General features: G+C 32.1%; 1 protein-coding gene and 1 long non-coding RNA gene across 3 annotated transcripts in view; one reads left to right on the forward strand and one right to left on the reverse strand.

The window, feature by feature from the left end:
- Positions 1-7,013, forward strand: part of LOC149422555 (uncharacterized) — a 32,739-nt gene extending 25,726 nt beyond the window's left edge. Inside the window, exons 3-4 of the mRNA XM_089633587.1 lie at positions 6,410-6,521; positions 6,685-7,013. Coding sequence (XP_089489713.1) covers positions 6,410-6,521; positions 6,685-6,897 — 325 coding nt within the window. The 3' untranslated portion in view covers positions 6,898-7,013. The remainder of the gene's footprint in view (positions 1-6,409; positions 6,522-6,684) is intronic.
- On the reverse strand, positions 693-3,660 carry LOC149422559 (uncharacterized). Of its 2 annotated transcripts, XR_016302401.1 has the most exons (3): positions 3,526-3,660; positions 793-1,012; positions 693-757 (listed from the first exon to the last, which is right to left on the reverse strand). It is a non-coding gene; the product is annotated as an uncharacterized LOC149422559 (long non-coding RNA). The 2 variants fall into 2 exon arrangements; XR_016302400.1 differs by having other exon boundaries at positions 693-1,012.
- Positions 7,014-20,381: the final 13,368 nt, after the last annotated feature.

Raw genomic sequence — 20,381 nt, forward strand, 5'->3', positions numbered from 1 at the left:
TCTACATCATTGACTGAGCGTAGCGAAGTCCAGTTTCAACTCGACCACTTTGCATTTCGTCTGTCTATAAAATTGGTTGTTTGTTCCAAGTCCAGTCAATCCTGTCAAGATGGTAGCTGTGTTTGATAGTACCCTTTAATATATAATATGTCTCTATATTTCTAGTAGGAGATTTAGCATTATTAATGCCTTTCTTAGATAAATAAAGTAGGTTTTTTTCCAGTGAAATATCTAATAAGCAATAATTGTTGAATGATAAATAACAGTAAATATGGAATAAATGGGCGGGTTTTGAATAAACCGATGTAGCGCAATTGGTAGAGCACCTGATCGGCAATCGGAAGTCTGCGGGTTCAATTCCCGTCGACGGCGTTTATTTTTTTTGGAAGATTTTTTTCAATTTAGATAGTTATTTTAGGCTAATAATTATTGCTTAAAATAATACCTATATAATCCTTTGTGCTATGTATAAAAAACATTGTCTCTTAAACATTAGTTTACCATATTTTTTTTTAAGTTTTCATATTCTATTACAAATAAAATATACCAGGAAAAGGAACCAACTGTTCTTCGTTCGAAAATAGTAACGAAGACAATTCCTCTTTTTTCATCAATTTAAACACATGACAATATATATTTGCAAGTATGGAATATAAGTACTTTACTGTGGAAAATAAAAAAAATATATATAGAGTCGGCATAAAAATTTATTTTGGAGAGAAAATCAGTTCGGAAAGAAGTAAGTTGCAAAAAATAAATTAAAGAAAATGGAAGATGTCAGAAGAAAAAATCATTTAGTTCAGTAGTATGCAGGATAGGCACTGTAGGCGGCGTAGGGAGCGGTGTAGGCGGAAGAGTAGGCCAGGGGGGCGCTGTAAGCGTAGGGGTTGTAGGCGCTGTAGGGGGAGGCGTATGCCACGGGGGCGGCGGCGTAAGCCAGGGGGGCGGTGTAACCAGCCACTACGGCGGATGGCTTGGCGTAGGCCATGGCGCACAGGGCAGCGAAGAAAAACTGAAAATGAAATAAGTTTTATAATAAAATCATCATATTTACACATTACAGAAATTAATATTTTGGTAGGTATATTTGCGGCACGCAATAGAAGTTACTCCCAAGTAGACTGATAGACAACCATTCAAAATTGAAACATCTTGAAATAGCTTAAGCCATAGATAATGACTTTTTTGATTTTATGGATTTTTTCATAATTCTCTAACTAGCTGGCGCTTATTACTTCGACTCATTTGGCCTTATTACTATAACCTTCTGATGCTTGTAAATACAAGACAGATTTTATGTTAAATTAATGTGTTTTATTAGGAAAAATTCTTAACTGAATAAAAATGCTTAAACAAATGAAATGAAGGAAAAACAATACGTTCTGAATTTTTGACTCAATTTTATCATTTAAACAGATTTGATTAGTAAGATACATTCCCACTATCCTTATTGTTTATTGTTGTTGTTATACGCCCATAGGGGCTTTTACATAGATTATAAATAAGTTTTACATAAGTTATCGAGTTAGAATTTATACTAAGAGTTATAAAAGTGAAGAATTTTAAAAAAATATACAAGTAGTTTTTGAAGAATATGGCGTAAAGAAACATTTTAAACAACATAATATTTAACAATAACAAAGAACAAAATATAATATAAAACATTACAATAACATATCTATTACAATAATTTGTATGATTCCACAAAGTGTTGGTTTAATTTGAATTTAAGATTATAAAGGGAATCATGGAATATATCTATAATACCACCAAACTTGTTGCCCAAATCATGCATCCTATTGGTAAGTGAGTTTGACTGATAGTTGGTTTTATATGTGTCGCAAAAGAATGTTGTATTTTGTCTAGTATTTCTTGTCGGTACATAGAGTTTAATAGCAGCAACGATGGCAGGGCTGTCAATAAGGTTGTTCATGACTCTGTATAATAAAATTAGGTCTGAAATGGTTCTTCTGTCAGACAGCGTAATTAAATTAAGTCCACTCATCAAATTTACATAATTAATGTTTTCTATTGGAATTTTAAGCTTGAAATTTAAGTACCTAAGAAATTTGTGTTGAACCCGTTCTAATTTGTTAGAGTGTACTTTATAGAAAGGAGACCAAATAGGTGAATTATATTCCACTTGGCTTCTAACTAGTGAAATGTAGAGTGTTTTCATGCAATCCAATGACTTAAAATCAGTTAGGGTTCTACAAAGGAAGCCAAGAATCTTTAAAGCCTTATTAGTTATATCATCTATATGCGCTGTGAATGTTAAGTTTGATTCGAATATAACTCCCAAGTCACGAATTTGTGATACTGGTGTTAATTTAACATTATTTAAATTATATTCATGTAAGATATGAGAATGAGTTCTGGAAAATCGTATTACTTGACATTTCTCAATGTTCAAAAATAACATATTTTGTTCGCACCATTTAAAAAATTTATCTAAATTAGCTTGTAAAATTAGGCAATCATATATATTTCGTATTCTTTTAAACAATTTTAGATCATCTGCAAAAAGTAGGACTTGTACATCTTTAAATATGTTTACAATGTCATTAATGAATATTAAGAATAATATTGGGCCAAGGTGGGACCCTTGCGGGACACCACTTGTGGCCTCGAATACATAGGATTCTATAAAATTAATCCTGACACAAAGAACTCTATTACTGAGGTAACTAATAATCCATGTCAATAAACTACCTTTGATGCCTAACAGTCGGAGTTTGGATATAAGAATATGATGTCGAACCTTATCAAATGCTTTACTGAAATCGGTGTATATAGAATCCACTTGTTGTTTCAGACTGAGCGATTCAGATATGTAATTATTGTAGATAGTTAAATTACTTAAGGTAGATCGACCTCTGATAAAGCCATATTGGTTAGGAACAATAATATTGTTGATAGGTTTTACAATGGTATCTAATACTAATGACTCGAAAAGTTTGGGTAAAGCAGACATAATACAAATAGGTCTGTAGTTAGATATATCGCTTTTGTCGCCTTTTTTATGAATGGGCGTTAAATAACTCTTTTTCCACAGAGCCGGAAAACAGCCAGACGCTAAGGATTTGTTAAAAAGTTTATGTAAGGGATATATCAAACTATCATTATTATTGTTCTACTTTCCACTAACTTCAGTCTTACAACATATCTAATTTAGGTATAAATATTATCATACATCACTGGCTGCAGACTGTTGGAAACAGTTGGAATTTTTGTGAGGTATTCGCATTAAAAAATTTTAAAAAAAAAATTATATTGAAATTTTTAATAAATAAACACGTTTTGTCAATCCTTGTCAGAAATTTAATACAATATTTAATTAAGATACGGTTTAAGTATGGGAATTTTTAAATTTTACAGGTTACTATCAGATGACGTTGTTAGTTAGATGTTCAAAAGTCTACAGAAAAAAATGTAATGACAAAAAATAAAAAGGTAAATAAGTAATCGTGAAAGCTCGTACGTAGGTTTTTTCCAATAAAAAGATGAACAATTTTTTGAACTCACCAGTTTGAACATTTTGTGAAGAGTGGATAATCTGTTGCAGATAACTGAAACTGAATGATACCTTTGATAGGCGATCCTAAGTATTTATAGAGATACAATGAAAACATGAATTCGTCCTCGGTTGTCGTTCTATGCAAGTTTATGTTCGCTACTGCACACTTGAACAGTGCAATATATTATCGGAGTGGGTATTCCAATAGCGCAAAGGATCCATTGTATTCTTATCACGTAATTTGATTCGGTAGTCAATTTTGGCTGTATGAATGAAACTTGACCACTTGTTTACGTAACTATTTGTTTGGCATTTTAAATCAAATGAACAACGTGATGTACGAGTATTATAATACAGGGTGACTGGCAGTAAAATGCGCTATCTTCGGGAGATGATTTTACATGATGGTAGAAGTAAAAAAGTTATATAGCTTTTTCGAAATTTTAATGTTTATTTAAAAAAAATATATCTAGAGAAGAATATTTATTTTTCCTTGGTATTAATTCAACTTTCTTGCCTAAAAACTACCTTAAAACGTTGGAATTTCATAAAAGTTGTTATTCTTTTTTACTTGCATTGTCTTCTAGATTCACCTCCAGAAGTTTAAATTTTTGATTTTTTTTTGATTGACAAATATTTTTTGATACATACAGGACATACAGGTACATATATTATTATACAAAACATAAGACAGTAACAAAAAAAACCCACAAAGGCGAATCCTGAGCGTGAGCATTATAAGTTATGTATTCAAAACAGTGTTGGTTACATTGTTGTATCAATTGTTCCCATACAAGTTAGGAGGCTGTTTTGAATGAGTTTCCCGGCCTTGTGATGTAGGAGGTTTTGGTTTAATCGAGTTAAGTTCAGATTTAAGATGTTGTTTCCCTAAAAATAAATTATTTGCCGACCTAAGAGTACGATGGTCTAATTCTTTAATCACCACCCTTAAAGCCACGAAGATAACAATTTTTTTTACAAGTTTAATTTGTAGAACTGCATTAAAATTTTTACTTTTTCTTTTATATGTAAACTGAATAATTTTATTATTGAATATAAAAAAAAATTGTTTTTAAAAACTAAAAAAAATATGATAAAAATACACAAACATTACGTAAAATAGTCAGGTCCCAATGGTGAAGTGAATAGAAGCATTGTTCCGGTATGACAGATATCCTGGGTTCGATTCCCAGTTGAGACCGTTACCATTTTATTTGTGTGAGTTTCTTATTCATGTTTGGTTTAGATTTATAAGTATTATCTTCTTCTTCAATAAAATAATATTTTACGTATTATATATTGTTGTTGCAAATATACAAAAGTACTGTATTGTAGCTAGTTGGACTTCAAAAACTGTGGTTTTCTGATAAATATATCAGAATCTATCAATTAATAATTCGTCATATAATTCTAGACTCATCACCGAAAATGCAATGGCTTTCATATTTTGATGGCAGCGATCATTCTACAAAACGTAATTCGTCACCTTTATCGATTAAAAAACTGTACTGAATTAATTAATTCAATCCGCGTATTAAAAGGTTCAAAGTCAGGTTATGTCACGCATCTTTGTTTGAAATTTGGAACATTACTCAAGAAAAATGATCACAGCTAACTCATTGAATAAGTTTGTGCGTGGAATGAAATGATATTTATTGAGCAATCATCTGGTATTAAATTTGAAAAATATATCAAAGCTGCGGGATTAAAAAGTCAATTAGTTTCAATGCGTTAGTTTAAATCAAATAACCAGTTATTCGAGTTATGGAAAATAAATAGCAATTTGTCAACATTGAAACAGGCAATCACACTATTGCATGTTTCTGTCATTAGTAGAAAATGTCACAGACATAATTTTGCCCGGTAGATCAGTAATAAGTTGAAGATTACCTACCAACTATTTCTTTGTCAATCCATTTGATAAATTCCTAAAGCTGTATTTTGGGAATATCATTTAGAACTTTTTTGGATTTAGATATGATTTCAGATTTTCACGGCCAGTGTCCATCATCAGAGCAGATGTGTTGTAAAGGTATAATGCAGTAATAATTATAATAATTGGATGACTTGTATAGCGCCGTTTTTGTGCAAAATCACCTCAAGGGCGCTGTACAAACTTAAAATGCATTTCTACAGTGATCTATGTTATTACTTAACTATTTATAGAGATAATATACAGTACAATACTTACCTGGTAGGTCACTTGAGATTAACACTTAATTAACATTATCTAATTTTCATAATCTAATAGTAATAGATGTAATGCTGTCCGAAACGTTGGCTTAAGAATGAGGTAGCGCAACACGGCATAATACCCCAAAATAAATCACTATATTAATGTGTTTTGTATTTTAAAATATATTCAGTTTGGATATTACTTGAGTTGTTATTTTTTATGTGAAACCGAGTCCCAACTGTTCTCATCCATCTAGAGCCAGTGAGAGTATGGCATCTCCAATTGAGGTATCGTATTAGACTGAATGTGAAGGAGATGAGAAAGAGGAAGGTGGGGAACATTCTGGCTATTAAGATCTTGTCAGAAAAACACGGCTGAAAACATTTCAAGAAACGTTTCAATTTTACAGACTGGGTGTTGATTTTTAATATATTTAATATAATTAAGATAACTAAATACTTAATCAGGTGATTCTCGTGACTTTAACGTTGTGAACTTCATTAGTTTTTTAGTAGATGTTAAATCATTATACTTAAAAAGGAGCTAATCAATTTTAATCATTAATTTGTACATCTTGAACTGTTGTTAATTACTGGCATTTTTACGAAGGCTTCGGAATCAGCTGGTTTTGTTTACAATTGGCACTTGTGGGCCTTAATGTATTCGTACTTTAATACGTTTGTGCACAAACACATCGTCTATCTAAATGCAACAAGGACAAATGTTCCATTGACCGAGCGTATAAAAACTAGGACGCATCAACAGAGAACATCACTCAATTCTGTTCCTTTGAAGAGATCTAACTCCTCATACAAAATGTTTAAACTGGTAGGTTTATCATAAGAATTTATAGAAATATTAAAAAAATCAAATGTCAACATAATATTTCTAATTGTCAGCTATTTCAAATTTAAAAAGTCATCATATTAGAAAATATATTATAATATTAAATTACTTGGTTTTTTACACTATTTCGTTTTGTTTTCATTAGTTCTTCTTCGCTGCCTTATGCGCCATGGCCTACGCCAAGCCCTCCGCCGTATTGGCTGGCTACACCGCCCCCCTGGCCTACGCCGCCGCCCCTGTGGCATACGCATCCCCCTACAGCGCCTACAGCCCTTACGCCTACAGCGCCCCCTTGACCTACTCTTCTGCCTACACCGCTCCCTACGCCGCCTACAGTGCCTACCCTGCGTATTATTGAACACGGACATACTAAATGACTATTCGCAGGAATCAAGGATCCTAATTCCAAATACAACAAGATATTTGCACTATCCTAACATCCGGTCACACATATCGTTCATTAATGATCTGGGTGTCATTAAAATGTAAATATTTCCAGGATAGCTTTTTAACATTGCAATATAACATATCTTTTAAATATTAAAAAAATGTATTATTATAGCAATCACGAAGTTTCATTTACTTTTGTTTTTACTAGCTTACGTGTACCCAGCGTTGCTTGGTATTATGAATGGGTTGGAGTGACGTTTTGAAGATGTGAATTCTCGTGCCTGAAAACTGGGTAACTCGTAGTAATATAATTATAAGAATCGAAAAATTATCCTCTTAAAGTATTTGTTTCAATTAATCGTACCATGTCTCTCTTGGGCGACACCGACTTCATCTAACATGTCACATTTTACTACGCACAAGTATTTGATTCCTTTAATCGTATCATGTCTTCCTGTGGAGTCCCCAACTTTTTCTCGATTCATTTCATGTAGTATCATGAAATATACGTTGTTACTGTATAAAAAATCTATTTTATTTCGAGTTAATTCGACTCCACATCTCATTTATTTATTTATTTATTTATTAAACGCCATAAAAGGCTTTTACAGTAATGTGAAACATGGGATTATAAGTACACAGTTCAGGGCTGTCAGAGACTTGACAATTAGAAATAGCATTTTTCATTAAAATAATACATCCACAAGCAGTTTTTATTGATGCTATACATATACATTTCACATATATGTATATATGTGGAATGTATATGTATAGAACACCATATATATGTTACACATAAAGAAGAACACAACAGTCAGTATGATGCAGTACAAACAGACATTTAACATTTCACAAACATATCAATTACATTCATAACCAAGTATTTTTGCCTTGATGCAAGACGGTGAGGTTTTGAAAATATCAAAAAGGTCTGTATACGTGTTGGCAGTGCGGTGAAAACGCGCCAACGGTGAATGATACAAATAGTTAGTGCTATGATTGTCACTGTGGAAAAGATGGTGGAGTCGAGTTGATTTAACAGGGACACGAAAATTTATAACACTTAACATTTGAGGGCAGTCTATGAGATTGTTCAGTAATTTAAAAAGTATAAGAATGTCATTAATAGTTCGCCGGGTAGAAAGAAGTGGTAGATTTAGACCAGACATTAATGTATTATAGCAGATATCAATTACAGGCTGTCTCAATTTGAATTGAACGTATCGAAGAAATTTTCTTTGTACTTTCTCCAAGCGGTGTAAGTTACAGGTATAAATCGGAGACCATACAGGAGATGCATATTCTAGGTGCGATCTCACAAGAGAGCAGTAGAGTAATTTAATTGACTCAATGTTTTGAAAAGTCCTTGTGTTACGCATTACAAAACCTAGAATTTGCATGGCCTTATTGGAAATTGTTTCACAGTGACGATCAAAGGTAAGTTTTCTGTCAAAAATAACACCAAGGTCTTTGATAAATGGTACTAATGCATTCTAGTGCAGAAATATCGCGTTAAGTCCTCCTCGGATGTCCCTGACTTCTTCTGCCATCCGAAACATCCTCTTAACACTTCTGGAACAAACAAGAATAAACTTTGAAATATTAAAAATAAATTACAAAAAACCTTAAAATCTTAGGGTACACCATTATGCTAATAAACAAACCTCAAAATTTCCCGAGAGGTTAACTTATAAAAAACGTAGGAACTTGCACTTTGTATAATAGTGGAAGGTAATAATTTAGAATGCTTGAAATGTAGCAATTTATTTTTCGATAGGAATATAATCTAAACTTCTTTCAACGTGGTTAAATATTATTAATTAAATAAAATCACAAAAGTAACAATGTTTGTATATTACTGCTTGACATAAGAAAGTACTTCTATAATACTACATTTTTTTTCTCATAAATAATCACAATCAGATGATACCACATGTTTTGCAAAAAATCGGTACGTTAATAATGGTTACATAACCACTTACTCCCTTATATAATAAACGTGTTTTAAATTTTTCACAAATGATGAATATTCATTTGCCTATTGTAAAATTATAGTAAAATTTAAGGCTCCTAGTCTTTCCACAAATTCCATGGGATGTAATTCGTAACTGGACGTGAATTATGGATTAGGTAATGTCATATTTATTATGACGCGATAAACTCAAGGTAAAATTGAAATGGTATATTTACTAAATGTTCGATTGTTTCTTTTTAAAACATACTTACTTTTTTTAGTTCCATGGGAACAATAAAACACAAACTTGTAACACAATGTAAGAATGATAAGCTGAAAACTTTACAATAGATTTAAATTTATGGGAACGCATTTTTTTTGAAATTTTTTTACTTAGTATATTAGTTGTAACCGGGACATCCTAAAAACGTATCTACGGGATTTAAAAAAGATTTCATGAAACTGTTGAAATGAATATTTTTTGTACATTCTGATTCAAAATTTTGGTAACGTTTTTGTTAAGGATTCGACTCAATTGATAGACGGCTCAATTGAACGAGAAAATAAAGATTCTAGTTAGTTTATACGTGTAAGTATACGTGTTTAAGTCCAGATGTCGGACTATCAGATGCCGTTCACATCTCCGAGTATGTAAATAACAATGAATTATAAAATAGTTTTAATTTTTCTAAAATATCTCGTGAAATAAAAGAATTGCCGACTTTGCATTTAATTTACACCAGATAAGATTATTCCACCGCCACGGCTTAAAAATCTTTTTTAGTCATCGAAATCATTGTTTTTTTGTTTCTGGCATTTGAACTAGAATGTTTGAGTAAAGTTTTTTTTAAAATTATCATTCTTATTCTCCACGCAGGTGTCTACAAAATGGCTAATTCAGATTTTTAGCATATTTACTGCTTTATTTGTAATGTTAGAGTGATAAAATTTCACGAAGTGATACATCTAGATACCTACATCTGTGTAAAAGTGAAATAATCATAAAAGTATACATTATATTTTTTGAATGTGTATGAGTAGGTTCCCAGTTATATAAAAATAAACTTTTTTTACTGATTCCTTATTTTTTTACCCAAATGTTTATTATGTAATATTTAAAAAATAATAATTAAGTATTTTTATAATTACTTTTTAGGTGTAAGTAGGAACTTTAAAAGATAAAGCAAACTATATATTCATTAAAAAAAGTACATATTTTAATTTTAACCAAAATATAAGAGATACATAGAAGCTTGAGCTCTGTGTGGAATGTTTCAGTAACGTTTGTTAAATTAGTCAATGAATTCAACTCGCGTATTAAAAGGTTCAAGGCTAGTTGATGTATGACGTGAATCTTAATAAAGTTATTGAGATTCCTTAACTCAACGATAATGGTCATAGCACAAATAATGAAAATAAATTAGTAACACATTCTCAAACACCTCAGATTTCAAAGCATTATAATTTTCATCAAATAAGAATGAATTCTTTTCTAATGAAGATTTTTTATCGAATTAAATAATCTTGAAAATCATTTATGTAGTAATAGTAGATAAAAAAATTTATATTTTTGGTCAAATTTTATTAAAAAAATAAAATAAATAAGTTTTCATCAACCCCATCTACAAACCGAGTGATTGGGTCACCTCTGTGCTTGCACTGAATATAGATAGATATTTTGTTTATTGGAAAAAGCAACAAAATAAAGAAAATGGAACAAGCACTACTGATTTTGAAGTCAACAAGAGACTAAAGCACATAATGCAATTTCCTGTAAAGAAAGTTGCTTAATAAACAAAATAAACATTAGGGAATATGTTTCCCCGTAAGGAATGATTGAAAGATGTGTATTTTTAATTGTATTTAAACAAAATATATTTTTATATCCATTTGATGTAGGCCAGGGGGTGCGGTATATCCAGGCACTACGGCGGAGGGTTCGGCGTAGGCCATGGCGCACAGGGTAGCAAAGAAGAACTAAGGAAAATAAAGAAATACATGAATTCTTAAAATGTTATCGTAAAACCAGTCAAGTAATAAAATAATTTCTAAGAATTATGACAGAAAATATTTGATCACCTAGATTTTTAATAAATCAAAAAATTACCTGTTTAAACATTTTGTTAGAGAATTTGAAATCTCTTCGGGAGAACAGAAGTGTGTGATGTTCCGTGTTGATTTGTATTTACCTTTATCCGGTCAATCAGTGTTAGTCCTTGTTAATAATAATACGCAAGTACAGTGGGTTGCCATATTAATAGGGACTCCTAAGGAAAATGTGTTTTTCACACTTTGTGTTCCTAAAACACAGTTTATGATTTTATGATGTTTATGATTTTAGGTGCGGTTATTATTATTTATTAAGGATATTGAATTTTGAAAATTTGAATACCGTATTTGTCCTTAATCTGCGATTATTTTTTTATTTTTTATTATTTTTAAACATTATCGAACAAAAAGTTAACATTTCGTAATTTCGCCTTTAGCCGCAATAACAGCTTGTACACGCCGTAGTATACTCTCAATGCACATTTTTGCAGTAATCTTTAGGTTAGGAGAATGATGTCACACCCGGATGAGGGTTTCAATGAGCTGCTGCTTCGTTATTATCACCTCCTTGGCAATCTCCCTCTTGGTGAGATCCTATAGGTTTTCAATAGGGTTCATTTTAGGGGAATTCCCCGGCAAAGGTAAAACCTGCACATTTTTTTCAGCCAGGAATGCAGTGACAGTCCTGACTTTATGACAAGGTGCGGAGTTGTGCATAGAGGCGTATTCCTGGCCACCAGGGAACCATTCTCCGACTTGAGGCAGTAATCGATTTTCCAGTATTTGTCTGTACTGATCCTGCCTCATAGTTCCTTGCACGATCTGGAGGCGCCCCATCCCTTTGGAAGAGATGACTGACCACACCATGATACTGGTAGGGTATTTGATCGTCTCTACAAGGCAGTTCAGATGAAATTTCTCTCCTGGGCGTCGTCGGACGAACGATGAATTTTCCAACAAAATTTGGAATATGTACTCGTCAGAGAAGCACACCTAAAAAAAGGGCCATAATCAAACTAAATGAATTTTTTTAAAGTTTGAAAACCACAAAAATGTTAATTACCATATTACAGTTCTCTATAGACATATTTTGGTGTGCGTTGGCTCATTCCAGTACTTTTTTCCTCATATCCACTGTGAGGCGAGGTTTTTTAGCTGGCCGATGTCCCATGAGGTTCTCCTCAGCCAATCCCCTCTGGACTCTCCTTTCGGAGACTTCGATATATTTTTCGTTGATCATCAAGGTCAGACGAGCCACACTTTTTTTGCGGTTTTGGAGACAGAAGTCTTTGATTTTGCGGTCAGTACGAGGTGTAGTGATTCGTTTTCTGCCACATTTCCCATTGTGATCCAATTCAGGGGGCAGGTTTTGATTGATTTTCTAATTTATCCTGTTAACCATAGACTTTAAAGTACCTGTAATGGCTGCTATTTCCGTTTGGGAATGTTGATTGTTTAACAAAAGTGTCTTCACTTTCGGATATTTTCTTGGGGACGTGTCTGAAGACCTAGCCATACTGAAAAAACCGAACATTGGACTCAATATGGAAAAACTATTCACTGAAATTAGATATGGAAAAAAAAATTACAAAATTCATAGATAATTTTATCTCTAATTTAACTTTCAACAAAAACTTTATATTACGCTGATGCGATTATTTTTATTTTCTATTATCCCTAGCATTATCTATTATTTTTATTTGTACCCTACCTTATTTTTATTTTTATCTTTATGTTTACAAGATTCACCTACTCCAATTCCTTTCCTGTATTTGATCATGTACATAATATTATATATTCAGTATTGGTTATTTATGAAGGGAAAGAACTATTTTAAGGAATACCTGACATCATAAATAAGTTCATTTGCTTTATTATTCTTTTTTTTTTCATTTCAATTCTGTTTAAAATTTCTTTTTAAAATAATTATTTAATTTATCTTTTATTTTCATCGCTTTCTTATTTTCAGTTAAACCTATTTAACCTACACCTATTTTACTACTGAATGAATCATGTATTACATGTATATAATTATACACAAATTTCGACTACCATAATACGGACATGTGTCTAGTGTGGTAGTCGAAAAGCATGTAAAAAACCTGTATCCTAATATATTTTTATGAATAAAGAAAATTAAAAAAAAAAAAAAATTAATAATTACTTACATTTTTGTACAGCTAAACTGTTAAAACTCGTAAATATAATTATTATGTATATTTATTTACCAGAACTTCAATCACGCATTTTCACAAAAATGCTGGCCATTTGGAAAAAACCTTAAATTTTAGAGGTATGTGGCACTTTTCGAGTGTTGCCACTTTCTAAAAGTGTCAGTGGTGATACCAGCAACAAAAATAATGAAGGAATGGCCATCATATTTAAGTTATTTAGAAGTAGAGACAACGTAAACATTAAAATCAGGAAATATTGGAACTGTCCCTATTAATATGGCAACCCACTGTACAATCAATTACGAATATGTCATGACTCACCTATGCCAATGTAAACAAAACCAGATGATCGAACATGCTTTTTTCAGGTGCCCTTTATTTTTAATCTGCTGTTATAATAAGAATATCATTTCATGTACTAAGTATGTATGTATTTCGTGTACCTAAGTATGTAGGTATTTTATGTACTTAAGTATGTAGGCATTTTATGTACACAGTAATGCAAAAAATATCGGGTTTTTGAAGATTATTATTTCAAAATAAATTTTCATAATATGAAAATTATAATTTTTAATTTGTAAACAAAAATAATAAATACACATTTTTTAATGAGTATAGTAGTTAACGATGATAATTTTAAATTAAGAAAATCTCTCAGGGAGCGGCTTAAACTTACATTCTCTCAACATTGTCTTGTACTGGAAGAAAGAACCACTATTAATAGTGCGATAATTGAATACAGAATATAGGAATTATAAGAGAGAGGTTTTGAAATAATAGTCTTAGGAGTCGCGCCGGCTTTTTGATCAAAATTTAAAATTGCTTTTTTTTTGTAAAACTTTTTTTAAAAGCATCTTCTCAAGGTACCTACTAATTAACATTTTACGTAGGTACTTGAACAAACTTGTTTATACAGACATTGGTGTCTAACAGAATATGTACGTGTTAAATCAGTACATGTACAATGTGTATACAAGGCTAATATTTCACATTGTCACATTAATTTTCTTCAATTTATATATTATGCATCAATATCCCCCTGGAATGAAAAATGTGTTAAATGAATATTTTTAAAGAGTCAATAGCATCGAGAAATCCGTTCAGATACAATTATTAGAACTAGCAGTTAAAAACCCGCTCCGCGGGTTTTTGCTGCTAGGCCCTGCGGGCGGCACGGGCTGCGCCCAGTTTAAGTGATACTAACAACAGTTACATTTAAAAGATAGATATTAGGTCATTCACAGAGAGAGGGTGAGTATATATTGTTAAAACACGGAACAGGAAGGAGTTAATGAATAATAACATGCTCAATTTAGGCATAATAAGAATGACAGTTGTTTGAATAAATGAAATTTTACGTATTTGTGATGGATTATTTCAAATGAAACACTATTATTGACTACATGTCTACAACTGATATTAACTGTTATGGTACCTAATATAATTTGCTCATAGGAGACTTGCAGTGCTTAAATATGTGTTACAACCGTCAATGTCTATAAGTTGAATCAATATCGTATAGTTTGTCACAACAATTAAAGATAGTTATAACAAAGTTGACTGAAATAATAGATTATTACATAGTGATTAAATGTACCCGTGTTTATGGATAAAAGGAGGGTAATTGTGCCATGAGATTAGCAGTCGGTTTAATTAAAAGGTGTGAATTTTACTCCAACTGGTGGTAATTCTTTACCTAAAACTGTTACTGTATCTAATAAAGTTTAAAGTTAGATTATATATACACCTTCATCAGGAGAGTAAAAATCTATATATAAAGGTAGATTATTACAATATAGCGCCCCTGAGGTGATATCTCACAAAAGCGGCGCTATGCAAATTGTCCAATTAATAAATAAATATAATGTTTACATTTTATTATGTACGTATGCATTGATATACAATGGAAATAGATAAAATAATGTTATCCGATTAAACTTTATTTTATTAAAAAACAAATAACTTTTTTAACATCACTTTATTATATTCAACCAATACATGTTTCATGAACGAAGTATACACCGAAGTCAAAAATTAAATATAGATTACAATTGGAAAAAAGAAATGGAAGGAGGGGGGAGGGGTAAGAGTAGGCTGGGTGTATAAGAATTAGGAATTACAATATGAAAGACCAGTTAAGTGGAAAAATATTTAAAAGAGAGTTTATAAAAAAAAATTCTCGTTAATTATATCTACTTTTATAAACATGTTCTCTTATTTCTAAAATTTCGAAATTATTTATTTGTGATGCTTTATATCCTGTGTGAAGTATTTTAAGACCTGAAAAAAAATTGCATATAACCATAAAACAATATATTCATAAGTGTGGTGTATGTGTGTAAGGGGGACAGCATGAGAGCGAGACAGCGAGTACGAGACGTATATAAGAGATCGTATGAGCGGGAATGAGCCTCTCAGTCCAGAACCGTGATAGTCTTCTTTCTAATAAATATTATAATACAAGCATTGTTATTATTGAGTATGTAGAGTTAACATACGTTACAGTGGCGCAGCACGGTAGTTCGTAAATTATTAAAAGTTTACGGAGAATCAGATGATTCAAGAAGATTATTCGAATTTTTGGTGATCACAGTATAGTCTGGCGCTTTTGGGCGTTGGATCGCTAAATTTTGAAGGAAGAAGAAGAATAATAAAAGGCTATCAAATTGGAGAATTCACACGCAGCCGAGGCGAGCACGCAGATCGGGCCGGGCAAATTGCGCGGTAAAAACGCAATTTTACACGTGTGTGGGAGCCGACATTGCAACATTTTGTCGAGAGTACACCGTTACACGGGGTACGCAGAAGATCCAGGATCAAGATCGGCATCAAGGGTGAATTGGCCGGAATCCGGGACCGGGGTTCTGTCGCTACAGCGGGAAGGAAGACCTTGGAAGGTGATCGTGTCCGCAGCTGAAGGGAGACGGAGCCAGAAAAGGGTGCTGAGACGTTGGTGATTCACAAGCTCAGGGCAGGGGCTCGGAGCATAACCTCTGGAAGGGCTGAGATACGTATATTTTATTCAACTTGTTTCAGTTCTTCTCCCAATGGAGGCGATTTGTAAGAATTTGGGGACGTTCTGTTACAGAACGGGAGACTGGTCATTGTTCAGGGAACGATTGGATCAGGCCCTCATTTTAAATGATGATAAGTTGTTGTCACCAGAACGCAAAAGAGCATTTTTGCTGAGTTGCCTCACGGAAGAAACTTTCTCTCTATTATGTGATTTATGTTTTCCAAAAAAGGTTTCTGTTTGTTCTTTTGAAGATTTATGTAAATTATTTGATTCACATTGCAAACCAGTTAAAAATATTTTTGAGTCTCGTGAATTATTTTATAAATGTAAACAGTTTCCTAGCGAATCCGTTAAAGATTACGCGGCTAGATTGAGAGGGTTAAGTTTATCTTGTAATTTTGAGCTGAGATTGGAACCATGTTTAAAGGACATATTCGTTATTGGGATTTTTAATGAAAAATTGAAACACAAGCTATTCGTAGAGGCAATCAATACTTCTTTTACGGATTGCATTAATCTAGCGGCGACGTGGGAACATGTTGTGGCTTTTAAAAAATTAAATCCGAATTTAAATGTTGTTCATAAGGAAAGCGAGTATTTCCATAAATCCAGGAAAGATAGTCCTTCCAGGAATAAAAATTCAATGCGGAGTAAATCACCGGTTAATGGTACGTTAAAAACTTGTTTTTTGTGTGGAAAAAAAAATCATTTGCAAAGAGATTGCTGGAAAAAAATTTTGTGTAATCATTGTAACAAATCGGGTCATCCTAGTAATTTGTGTAAATACAATAAAAATTATGTAGGTACTAAAAATAAACGGTTGAATTCGGTGTTCGTGGTTAATAATAATGTGGGGCCGGAACCCACATATATAGATTTGTTAATTGGTAACATAATATTGCCGGCGTTGGTAGATACGGGAGCTGCGATAAACGCGATACCATATGAAGTGTATTTAAGATATTTTGTTTCTTACGATTTAGAAAAGTATAATGTTCATTTGTCAGGGTATGACGGAACGCAGTTAAATGTTTTAGGTAAAGTGAATTTAGAGGTGTCATTTTTAGGTAAAAGTGCGAAAATACAGTTCGTAATAATTAAAAATGGTAATTCTACAATAGTTGGTAGAGATTTTCGGTATCGGATTAAGTGGAATAAATTCTGTAAAATTCAGTGAGATTAATTGTGATAATCATCTTGTTTTTCGTGAAAGTTTAAAGAAGAAATATGCTCATGTTTTTTCAGAAAAATCGGGTAGGCTTAAAAATTATGAGGCAAACATTGAAGTTAATTCGGACTTTAGGCCAAAGTTTGTAAATCCGAGGCCATTACCTTTTAGTTTACGTGAGAAAGTAGAGATAGAGTTACAGAGAATGTTGCATGAAGACATTATTGAAAAGGTAGAAATAAGCGATATTGCAAGCCCGATTGTTGTTGTAAAAAAGAAAGACGCTTCAATTAGGATTTGTACTGATTTCAAAACAACATTGAATCCTATGTTAGCGAAGTTGAAATACCCACTACCTCGTATTGACGATTTAATTTCATCTCTGAATGGTGCAAAATATTTTGCTAAGATAGACTTACGAAATGCATTTGGACAAATTTCATTGAACGAAAAGTCTAGAAAATTATGTGTGATTAGTACGCATATAGGTTTATTTGCACATAAAGTATTGCCTTTTGGCTTAAGGCGAATATAAACGCCAAACATATTTGGGTTTCTACCCCTTCCAACAGAATATAAAATGTGCACATTTTTTGTTGCTTATCTGCACGAGACAAGTAATTGCAGTAGCCGCGTACTATGTACCTGCTATACGTAGGAAGCGCCCGACCAGGCCACCCCGTTCGCCAAGGCTTCCGTATACCTACTAATACCTTTTTAACTGGTGGACGATTACTATCAATCTTATTTTGACAACAGCGGCAGAGCTATAGCTGCCGGATGGACTCAAACTGTGGGGATATTAGTGATTAATATAATAATGAATATTTTTTATTGATTTTTATTATTTGTATGCATTATTAATACATATAAAATATTTGTTAATAATACGTTACATTGAAATGTCACTTACATATAGTATTTAAAAAAAAATTAAATACACTTTTATCAAATTTATGTTGCTAATATATTTTTTAAATTCAATTTACAAATAATTTTTGAAGAACAATCAAATTACCAAACAAATATCCAGTATTAGAAATTATCAAGGAACAATTCTTAAGTTCTTTTTTTCTAAAAATAGTGCATGAGTATATAATTCTATATGCATGTTAATTGTAGCAACTACTAAATATATAATCTAATATCAACTTGTGATAGTACTCCCTCTCTAATCACGATCATTTCTCAACTAGGGAGGTATTATTACCACTAATTAGAACATATTAGCTTTACATGTATTAAAACAATGTACTTATACCTGCTTTTATTATAATGTAAAAAAATTGGAAAACAAAAAATACTTATATTGTGAATTTATATAGCATATTTATAAACCAAAAATTTCTCAAATGATATAACATTCTAAATATCAATAGAGTTGAAATCAGGAACAATTGTTGATGACACATCGTCTGTAATTATGCCATTTTGTAACTCCATTGATGATGATTGCGTTATAGGCGTAATTTCTACAACATCACACGGATCTGGTATTTTTTCTGAATATGTTAATTTACGCTTTGTTGGAGGTTGAGAGAGTGTTTTTTTTAGTTTGTCATTGATTGCATCGACTATAAAAGGAGGATTCCTAATTGGCATATTCCTGTTATTTCTTGGATCAATAATTTCAGGAAGTAAGCAATGTAAATAAAATCGGACCAATTTGGGTTCCATTTTTATTTTCCAGAAATTGTCGTCTTTATAAATATATTCAGTTTTTAAAGGATATTTCCGTCCACTCCATACAACAAATAAACAGACATTTTTTTCCGTAATGCGAAGTTGCCCTTGAACCTGAAAATACCAATCATGATTTGTATTTATGCTCATACTTCCATCTTTGTTTGTCCTCCAAAAAGTAACTTTCTTCTCTTGAATAGCTCTTTCTAAGCCAAGTTTGAAGGACGTTAAAGGACATTTTACTTCTACTAGCATATCGCCGCTAAAACCGTCCGGAGAAGCTCCTAGAAATGGAAATTCCTTGTCAATAAATAGCCCACACGGTTGAATTTCAATATCGTGTTCAACGCTAGCCTGATGTAAAGCTTCTTTCTCATATTTTCTTCCGTGACTTATTGAAGATACATGAGAGATATTGACTTTGTACAGCAACGATTTTACAAGAGCTGCACAGCTTATATTGTCTCTTCTACGTACAACTTTTCCAAATGAAGATGCTGTGATCATTTTACGTCGCAACTCCATCCATTCACTGCAGTTACTCTGTAAAATTGTTTCCCTTTCTATTTTATTCCTATCTTTTTGTTTTTCTCTCAACTCATCCAAAAGTATTTCTTTCTCCGCCTCGAAAATAGATTCAGGAATATCTGGTTTTATGCAGAACTCTCCATACTCAGCATCTTTCCGATTCATGTGTCGCTGAATTCGATTTTTCTTCCGAAAATATCGCAAAGTAAGACGACATTTTTTGTTTTATTCCCCATCTTCAATAAATTATGGACCTGTAAAAACGCATTATTGGTCAACATAAATGCAAACGGAAAGCATTTTTCCGTAAGAAGTAAATCATTAATTTTGTTAAATAATGAATAAAACTATACATTCAAAAGTATTTTGAGATAAAAAAAGTATAATATTTGGGTGATGAATAATAACAATATAATAACAAAACTCCCTCACCGTTTGAGAACTAATAATACTCGTAACCTTAGAGTGTATATTATTACTCTAAGCTCGTAACCAAAATAATAACAAGAAAAAACCGTCGAAAAAACTGTCACCAACCGACTTCCGTTCCGTGCCACGTTCCGCGGACTTCTGTACAGATGCTAGAATGTTTGCGTCTTATATCACCACGAATAGAGGCGACAATTGCTTAACCAGTGGAGTCTGGATATATTTGACGTAAGCGCCAAAGTGAGTTTTATTTATTTGTTGAATATTTTTATATGAATGAAAAAAAGTTAGTCAATAATAATTATAAAAAATAATCTTAGCCATAAAACGGTATTTTTTTAAAGGTGTTTCTTATATGAGTTCTTAGTTACCTCAAGAAAAAACAAAATTATCAGGGGTTTACGTTTATATTTTTTTTAACGCAACCAATAATTTTATTCCAATTCCGATC

This window comes from Hesperophylax consimilis, chromosome 7, assembly GCF_061612785.1.
Source record: "Hesperophylax consimilis isolate HC1 chromosome 7, BYU_Hcon_1.0, whole genome shotgun sequence".
Lineage (NCBI taxonomy): Eukaryota > Metazoa > Arthropoda > Insecta > Trichoptera > Limnephilidae > Hesperophylax > Hesperophylax consimilis.